At 36.9% G+C, this 10,132-nt stretch overlaps 1 protein-coding gene across 1 annotated transcript; it reads left to right on the plus strand.

The window, feature by feature from the left end:
• Positions 1-1,207: 1,207 nt before the first annotated feature.
• LOC307157711 (scavenger receptor cysteine-rich type 1 protein M130-like) lies at positions 1,208-10,132 on the plus strand. The gene is made up of 18 exons (XM_079869636.1): positions 1,208-1,526; positions 1,846-2,160; positions 4,118-4,426; positions 4,509-4,823; positions 5,009-5,317; positions 5,394-5,711; positions 5,870-6,172; positions 6,398-6,475; positions 6,674-6,988; positions 7,084-7,293; positions 7,392-7,475; positions 8,012-8,071; positions 8,188-8,244; positions 8,635-8,712; positions 8,824-8,883; positions 9,017-9,079; positions 9,284-9,346; positions 9,467-10,132. Exons 1-18 carry the CDS (start codon positions 1,469-1,471, stop codon positions 9,514-9,516), a joined length of 3,045 nt encoding a protein of 1,014 aa, XP_079725762.1. The 5' UTR covers positions 1,208-1,468; the 3' UTR covers positions 9,517-10,132.

Below are 10,132 nucleotides of genomic sequence, written 5' to 3' on the forward strand. Positions count from 1 at the left end.
TAACAATTCACTGCACCTTCAACTTATTTAAGATCATATATAGATGAACATGTGAAAAATGGATTACGATTCAGGCATGTGATCAGCTAAGGAAAAAAAGGACCCCCCCCCCCCCCCCCCCCCATTTTCTCCCTCATTCAATATAACTGCAATAACAACAACCGTAATAATAATGATTATTATTCACAATTTATTTTATTATTGTTTCAACTATAAATTCAAACAAATCAATAAATATGTTACTATTGCACTAATACTTCTCTAATGTAAAATAAAAACAAGCTTTTAATATAAATAATTAACGTTAATAATATTATTAATATTATCAATATCAATTATATTGCAAATAATAATATAGGCTAATGTTAATTGTAATATTTTAAGTCATCCTGCGGACCCCTATGGAAGTTTGCTGAGGACCCCTATAGTGGGCCCTGACCCCCGGGTTAAGAACCACTGATCCTGGGGAAGGTAAAACACTTCAGAAGGAAGTCAACAAAGTTTTTAGCTTTATATTATAATGATTATTATATGTTATATGTTAATGATTATTATAATAACCTAAAGAAAATACAAATATCACTCAAATACATGTGCAGTAAAATAAGCTCTATGTTAAATAATAAAAAAGATGAGTAACTGTAAAAAGAGTAATGATCAATTTCTGTCCAAATTTGTCTTGAATCCATCTGGTCCATCTGGAATCCATCTCCAATCCTTTGTCTCCATCTGGTGGATGAATAAAGCATTACAGTATCAAACACACTAAACACACATAACAGCTACAAATGCATAATATGATGCCAAATTAATAACTTTGGAGCAGAAAACAATGTTTATTTACAAATATTATCTGAATAGCCTCTGTTTGTTGTACACAAACCAGTCCAGTTCATGTTATATATTATTAAAACACTGTTTACTGTGCTCTTGGTTAGAACATATTAAACTACACTTTATATTATGCACAAAAAGAAACTAATTAAAACATATATTTACAACAAAACTATTTTTGTGTGTGAAATAAAGCTTCAGTAAGTGAGCAGTCAGTCATCAGTCAGTCTTGTATGTTGTGTGTGTAGATACAGGCTTTGATGCTGAATATAACCTGCAGTGTTTCTCTATCAATCTCCTGTAAGTTTAGAGTGACTTTCTCTCCACGCTGACATATGACTGACACGAGTCTGTCCTCAGTGAAGTGTCTCTTCACACTGGAGGAGGAGTCCCGCTCATCAGCGCTCACACTTTATTGATATATATGGAGAAAATAAAAATGCTGCTGTGTGATTTGTCAGTGATTGTGTTTGATGATTTCCTCTGTTGTGTCTAATAAGGTAACAGTGAGTGTCATTGGCAGCTGTGAGAGTCTCTCTCTCTTTAGGGGACTGACAGGAGCCAGTTTCTTCAGTGTGTTTGAGGGAGCAGAGGAGAAACAGAGTCAAACAAACAGTGTGACGAGCAGAAGAAGATGGAGGGATTTCTGACACTCGTTTTACTCTCCTCTATAGTCACTATAACCACATCTGGTAAGTACAAAATAGACTGTAAAGATGTAAAATGTAACATTTTTAAATAAGTAGTTTGTTTATGATTGCATTATACCACTACAAACTGAATAGAAGCCTTTGTAATATCTAGAAACTTAAGATCCTGACACTAGATCATTAATTATCATTTACATTTTATAAATGATTTGAGCTTTTACAGGAAACCAATTTGTTATACACTCATGCCCAGCTTTAGTTGTCCAGTTAGACATATTTATATGTATATATTTCTATTAATCAACTTATTACATCTTCTTGACTTTGCATGATTCGATCCCTTTCTCTCTTTCATGTACAGATTTTGAGACTGTGAGGTTAGTTGGTGGTAACAGTCCCTGTGCTGGTAGAGTGGAGGTTCATCATGATGGTCAGTGGGGAACAGTGTGTCATTGGAACTGGGATATGACTGATGCTGGAGTGGTGTGTAGAGAGCTGGGATGTGGAGAGGCTCTAGAGGCTGTGCGTGATACTCGCTTTGGACAAGGATCAGGACCAATCTGGATGGATTATGTGGGCTGTAGTGGATCAGAGTCAACACTGAAGAACTGTAGGTCAAGAGGATGGGGTGTTCATTACTGTGGTCATCATCAAGATGCTGGAGTCAGATGCTCAGGTGAGCGGCTCCATACATCACTCTGTTAATACATCACTGATCAGACTTTCATTGATAAACATCTTATAAGCAATTTAATGTAATTTAATGTAATTTGTTGTCAGAGCAAATCATAAGCAACTAATTGATGAATAGTATATTTTATTGTCTTAACAACTAAATTTTATCTATTTATAAAATCTATTATTAATGAAAGGAATATTGTTTTATGTCCATATCATAATCATAGTGACATTCTCTTACGGAAAAGAAGTTTATTCAAGTGTTCTATTAGTATACTTCTTTTAAACTAAAAATAAGAAAGTATACTTTCAGTCTACATTTTATATATACTTCTCAAAAATATACTTTATGTACTTCTCAGAAATATACTTAAAACTTAGTACTTGACTTATACTGAGAGAAAAGTCCAAATATATTTGGCCTGTACTTGTACTCAATCTTTTGATCGAGATATACTTAAATGTATAATTAAGTATTCAAAGTATACTTGGCTTGTAGTTGTGTTAACTCTTTTGATCGAGTAGCCTATTAAATATACTTTTTTTACTTAGTTTTTCATATACAGTCTTATGAAACTTACATTATTTGAAAATATTGATTAGAATATTGATATAAAACAGATCTTTCTAATTCTGCGTATCTGAATTTTTGTGTAGGCTAGTCCACTGGTAGTGAATAGGAATTTACTCTAATTCTACTTTTCCCCACTGAATTTTCCAGCTATCCATGTTTTCACTGTTATACGGTAGGGGGCGCTATAGCACATCTTCTAGTACAGAATCTCCGGATCAATACTCAGGAGAAGAAGAAGCTGAAACAAGTGATAGAAGATTGCTCACTCAAATGTAAAATAACGTGATCATCAAACATTAAACAGCATGTAAATCAAAACTGCTTAATATTACCAAATAAAATGAAGCGTAACCCATGAAGAGAAAACGACTGTGAAGCTTTGGGGGTGTTGGACTCGATCTACTCCATCTGTGTTTTGATCATCGTTCTGAATCTGATCAAGGCGTAGTCTTTGACAAAGATTAGATTTTCTCAACTTTTTTGTTTAAAATGTTGCCTTTCTTTACCAAACTTACCGACATTCAAGTGTTGATAAAAAAGGATGCATGAAGCTAATAAAATGTTTTTAAAATTAAAGTACAGTTAAAGGTATTTTTCAGGTATAAAAAATAATACCTACATTTGAACATTGTAGTATACTGCAAGTGCAAAATAATATATAAATAGTAAACTATAAGTATAATGTTATGTTCACTTAAAGAAAACTAAACTAAAACTTAAACTAAACTTGTAATTTACTGAGAGTACACTTCAGTGTGTACTTTAATAAACTAAAAAAATACGTCTTATTAAATTAGTAAACTACTAGTATACTTATAAGTTCACTTGTAGTACAGATGCATTACAAATGAGAAACCTAGTTGTGTACTTAAAGTTTACTACTCTTACACTTATAGTACACTTAAACGTATACTTTTATATACTAAAAGTGGGCCAATTTAGTCCAAAGTAGTATTGAAATAGTACTCTTACAAGTTTACTACAAGTACACATTAATATTAGTATACTTACTACATAAAGTATACTTAAAAATATACTTGAACATTACTTAAGTATACTTCATAAAATTAACTTGAAGTATACTTCTTTTTCGTAAGGGTTCTCTGTTGTGTAAATATAATCAGAAACCAAAACCTACGGAAGGTCAAGACTTGTGGACGGGTCTCACCTGTGTTCTGGGAGAGTGGAGATGCTTCTTGTAGGCGGCTGGGGTTCAGTGTCTAACCTGCGATATTTATTTTGCCATTTTCCTACTAATTGGCATTATATACATGCTATGTATTTAAAAGTGAAAGTTGTTATTATTAAACACACTCTTAAACCATATCACTCTAAATCACCTGTAATCATCACTCTGTATGATTTTATTTAATATAAACAGATCATAAACATCCCAGACTTTCCGAGGGGATTCACCTGTGTTCTGGGAGATTAGAGGTGATTCATGGGGACACCTGGTACACAGTGTGTGACACTACCTTTGACCAGCAGGATGCAGAGGTTGTGTGTAGAGAGCTGGACTGTGGGGCTCCTGTACAGGTGCTGGGAGAAGATGCTTTTGGAAAAGGAGACGCTCAGATGTGGACACAAGAGATTCAGTGCAGAGGAAATGAGTCTCAGATTTACTTCTGTCCAACATCACCATCACACAACTGCACCAGTGACAATAATGTGGGCCTGATCTGTTCTGGTAAATTATCAATATTCTGTCTCTCTTCATTCTCCTCTGTCAGCTGCATTATACACTGTTTTAACTTTTGTTCTTTATTCAGGTTACACAGAGGCCAAACTGATGAACGGCTCAGACTCTTGTTCTGGAAGAGTGGAGCTTCAGTTCCTCAATGAATGGGGCTCAGTGTGTGATGCATGCTGGGATATGAGAGCTGCCAGTGTCCTCTGTAGACAGCTGAATTGTGGGATTGCTGTGTCTGTTGTGGGATCAGACTGGTTTGGAGAGGGAAGTGGTGAAATCTGGGCTGATGTGTTTGATTGTGACGGGAATGAAACAAAACTCTCAGAATGTTCCGTCTCTTCATGGAGTCGAGCTGAATGTTCTCATAGACGAGATGTTGGAGTCGTCTGCTCTAGTGAGTCCATATTACTGGAACACTTCATTGATTTCGTGCCCCTGAAAGACTTAATAGTAGGCCTATAAATGCAATGTTTCAGTTTTCTTTATGTTCATTTATTTTTTTATAAAATGTATTAATGTAAAGCATATTACCAAACTTGCAAATAAAACATGAGCTCTCCTCTCTAGATTCCTCTCTAGATTCTTCTCTGGCTGTTCGGTTGTCTGGAGAGAGACAGTGTGAGGGGGAGCTGGAAGTTTCCATCCATCAGGTCTGGAGGAGAGTTCTGCTGGACTCCTGGAGTCTCACTGAATCCTCTGTGGTCTGCAGACAGCTGGGCTGTGGCTCTGTGCTGAACTTCTCCGGCTCCTCTTCATCCAGTCCTGAACACAGTCATGAGTGTGTGACGGGCTTCCAGTGCTCTGGGAGTGAAGCCCATCTGGGGAACTGCAGCTCTCCACAAACTCTCAACTGCAGCTCCACACAACAGCTGTCAATCACCTGCCTTGGTGAGAACAACAACATCTGGGCAGATTCTTCAGTTGTTAGTGATCAATAATGTGTTTCTCTCTCTCTGAATATCAGGTCGCGGGTCCATCAGGCTGGTGGGTTCTGGGGGAGACTGTGCAGGGAGGCTGGAGGTTTTTCACAGCGGCTCATGGGGGACAGTGTGTGATGACTCCTGGGATATTAAAGATGCCCATGTGGTGTGCAGACAGCTGCAGTGTGGAGTGGCCCTCAGTAACCAGCAGGTACCAGCCTGGTTTGGTCCTGGTTCTGGACCCATATGGCTGGATGAGGTGGAGTGTGAGGGGAATGAGACGTCCCTGTGGAACTGCTCTTCTCCAGGCTGGGGGAAACATGACTGTCAACACAAGGAGGATGTAGGAGTCGTGTGCTCAGGTAAACGGTACACTAGTGTGAAAATTTCAGTAACATTTAAAATCTTACTAAATTTTTTTCCAGATATTTCAATCACCCATATATATGTACCATTCAGTGGTAGAAATGTTTTGGGGTTGGATGAAAGTTAAAGTTGATTCTCATCCTTTTCCATCTAGAGTTTAAAGAGATCAGGTTAACTGAGGGCTGTGAAGGGAATGTGGAGGTTTTCTACAATGGATCCTGGGGTAATGTGTGCTGGAACCAGATGGACAGAGACACAGTGAGTCTGATCTGTCAAGAGCTGAACTGTGGAAGATCTGGTGTTTTGTCTGATTCTACATCAAGACTGGAATCAGCTCGTAACTGGCTGGATGAAGTGAAATGTCGACCACATGATTCAAATCTGTGGCAGTGTCCATCTTCACCCTGGGGACAGAACTACTGTAATAATGATGAAGTGGCCAAAGTCAACTGCTCAAGTGAGATTATGTTTTTAAGATGGTCTCAGTAGTTATGTTTCTTTATACACAATGTTTGTATATAATGTGGTGAATAAACTGTTTCTGAAACACTAAACTGAGCTGATGGACAGAACCTAAAATGATTTATGAAGCTTCAATTATGTTTTCACATTGATATGTTTCACTGAGAGAAGTTATGATTTTTGTGTCCTAATGTTCAGTTCTCTTAATATTTAATCTCAGAGGAGGAAAGTCGTGAGTCTCCTCTCAGTCGTCTGACATGTTCTACCTCTCCATCTCCTCACCAGAGACAGTGTTCAAGTAAGATATTTAATTTAAGACTGTTTTCCATTAAAATGTGCATTTAAACAAGAATTTATTTGCATTTAAAAATCATAATCAAATTCATAAACGTAATCCACTAATCATACATTTAAAGCCGTCATAGTCAAGTTTCAGTGTGTTTTGTTGTGAATGGTGTCCTGAAGCTGGTCAGTGATGTTGCTGTGTGTGATTTAGATCATGTTCCTCTCAGACTGAGGGGAGGTTTGGGCCGGTGCTCTGGGAGGCTGGAGGTGTATCATAACGCTGTGTGGGGTTCAGTCTGTGCTGATCTGTGGGACATCAGCGATGCTCAGGTGGTCTGCAGGCAGCTGGGTTGTGGAGCAGCACTGAGGGCTGATGGGAATTCAGTCTTTGGTGCTGGTGAAGGTGTTGTGTGGCTGAACAGAGTCGAGTGCAGAGGGAATGAGATTCACCTGTGGGACTGTCCTCTCTCCCTGAAGAACCACACCGACTGCTCCCACAAAGAGCACGCTGGACTCACCTGTGCAGGTCACAGCAAAACACTGAACAATATTAGTCATTTTAATGCTAATAATCTTTGTCTATTTGCATGATTTTTTATCTGTCTGTGTCTGTCTTGACAGATTTGACAGATTTGTCAGTGTCCACTACTCCTGCCACAACAACATCAGCTTCTCCTCCAGTTTCTCAGACAGTGCGCTCAACATCAGTCACTCCTCCACAAACTCCTCCAGTGTCTCTCTCTGTGCTTGTGGTTGTACTGGTAGTTTTGCTCTTACTGCTCTTAGTGCCACTGCTTATACTGATTCAGCAGAACCGAGTGATGAGGAGAGGTAGGAGAGATCCAGAGACTGTCATATTGTGTGTTATTCAGTGTGTGATCAGTCATGTGTTGTGAACTGATAGCAGGTTTGTCTGTCTACAATCACAGCTCTCTCTAAGAGGAGACACAGGACGACGACTGAGGCCGTTTATGAGGAGATTCATCACAGACACAATCACTTCACTCAGAGAGGTGAGACATGAGCCGTGAATCTTATTTAATATGATTAATAAGTGAGTTTGTCAGACACTTGATGTTCATCTATTATTAGTCCTGTTAAACCTCCGGCTTTAAACCAGAGAATTCCTCACAGAAAACCACAGAGCTGCAGGTGCATGTTTATTTGTGTGTGTGTGTGTGTGTGTGTGTGTGTCAGCGTGTGTCTCTTCCTGTGTGTATTTTGAGAGTAATAAGGAGGGGTTCATATGTTTGTAAGTCTAGGTGCAGGTGTGTGTGTGTGTGTGTGTGTGTGTGTGTGTGTGAGTTTATGTGTGTGTTTGTCTCTTCCTGTGTGTATTTCTGGAAAGCAGTGAGGAATGGGTTCATGTTAGGATACATGTGTGTTTGCTAATAAAAATATGGTATTTCTGCCTCTAATGCTCTTAAAATGTAAGTAATTAATATTTGTGTTGTGTTGTAAGTAACACAATGCTTCATGATCCAAAGGATAAATTCAGTCTGTATGGAATTATGAATATGTTTCTGACTGTTTTTCTCTCCTTTAACAGGAAGTCTCATCTCTGAAGAACTGCATTCTGGGTATGAAGATGCTGATGAGCTTCTCTCAGGTTAGAGAGCTGAAGTAGATAATAATAATAATAATATACAAATATATAAAAAAATGAAATTTACACATTGTAACAGTAATTAAACTTTCACAATACTAAAACTTTTATCTTATTAGAAAAAGAGTTCAAGACTGCATATTATGATGATGTCACCAATGGCAGTGTCCTGAAAGGTCAGTGATCCCGCTGTGTCCCAATCAGAGGCTGTGTCCCAATCAGAGGCTGTGTCCTCCGGAGGTCGCATCTGAAGACTGCATACATCATTGAGGCGGTCTCATTTAAGAAAAATACCCGTTAGATTGCAAAGTAAGAAAGAAATTTCAGTATTTTACTTTTCAGTATTCCTCATGAGGAATAACAGTCAAGTTTTATTACAGTTACTTCTCTTAAATAAGACATCCTTGATGAGGTATACAGCCTTCAAATGCGACGACCGGAGGACGCAGCCTCTGAATTGGGACACAGCTAACATTCATTACCCAAAACCTGCAACAGTATATTTTACATTTATTTTGTTTCCCAAAATATAAAAAAATGCCCAAATTATACATGTTTTGATGCAGAAGAGATGATGAAGGAAATCACACCGGGATACTATGATGATGTCATCACTGATGGACTGAAACCAGATCGTGAGACAGGTGTCATTCAGTTATTCTATAACAGGAAGAAATATTTAAAATATATTCAAATCTGTATATATGTATATATAGAAATATATATACATAAATTGTCTCATGTTAAATTTACAGAATACACACCTGAGAGCTATGATGATGTAATGACAAGTGGACAGAACTCTATCAAAAACGGTGTTTACTTTTTATTGTTATTGGTGACGTATTTAACATAGTCCTTTTATAGTGATTTATGATATTATGTATTAATCCCATTACATTGTAAGATATAATGCAATGTTTGTTCTGTCTATATGTTCATGTGTAGTGGACACACCAGAGCATTATGATGATGTCATCATTAATGGACAGATCTTTCAAGAAGTAACAGGTGAGTCACACAGAACTGCATTTCATGATCACCTTCACCCACTAATATTGAACATTTCTACCATTAATGAATCATCACGACTTTATCAGGAGTAAATCTAATAATCTCAGACAGTCATGAGGTGAAAGAGATCAATGACATCATTAATGACACAAGCTGATTTACAAACTACAATGTGAGGTTTTTATTTCACATGTGAATCAGAGGGAGATCAGGAGGAGTATGATGATGTGAAGAACAGCAATGATGATGAGAGGAACCTGTTGGGTAGGTTATTGTAACATTTCTGTAGCATATTTCATTTTTATTTATGTTTCTCATTTAAAGCACATCTTGATGTAAATATTACAATGAAAATTATCCGTTTGCTTTTGATTTTAAAAACAGACTATGATGATGTGGAGGAGGAGTCAAATAAAGAAGGAGGAGCCATATGACTCACTGACCACACCCACTGCCTCTTCATCCAATCATATTACAGTTCCTGGAGATATGGGGGATTTCTTAAACCGCTGTTAAAGTTTCTTTTTTTTTTTGATATTGCAACAAATATTGTAGTATTTGTATTTTAATATTTGGCCTATTATTTTTTTTATTTTAATATCAATATATTTTTCACATAATAAACAAAAGATATAATTTATTCATTACATTTGTCACAATATATTTTAAAAAGCAGTAAGAGGAAATGAGAAAATTATGCAAAACACTATAAACATTTAAAGTCGTTGAAAAAACGGTGAAGCAGTTCAGCTGCTGACAGCATTATCTACCTAAATATAATGAGAAAATGGATTTACCACTCAAATTATTATTAGGCATCACATTTTTCCATAAATTTACTGCCATAGTATTTAGTAATAGTATTTATTGTGTGCTGTCAGCTTGAATTAACTTTATGTAACCTTTTATTAAAAAAATACTGTAAATACAGTTATACACATTATGTAAAAAAAAAAAAAAACTCACCCAAACTGCACATTTTATTGTGTGATGGTGCATTTTTACTTTAAAATGCTTTAAACTACTTGCAACAGTTTTTAAGTCTGATGC

Source organism: Squalius cephalus (assembly GCF_949319135.1).
Source record: "Squalius cephalus genome assembly, chromosome: 4".
Taxonomy (NCBI): Eukaryota; Metazoa; Chordata; class Actinopteri; order Cypriniformes; family Leuciscidae; genus Squalius; species Squalius cephalus.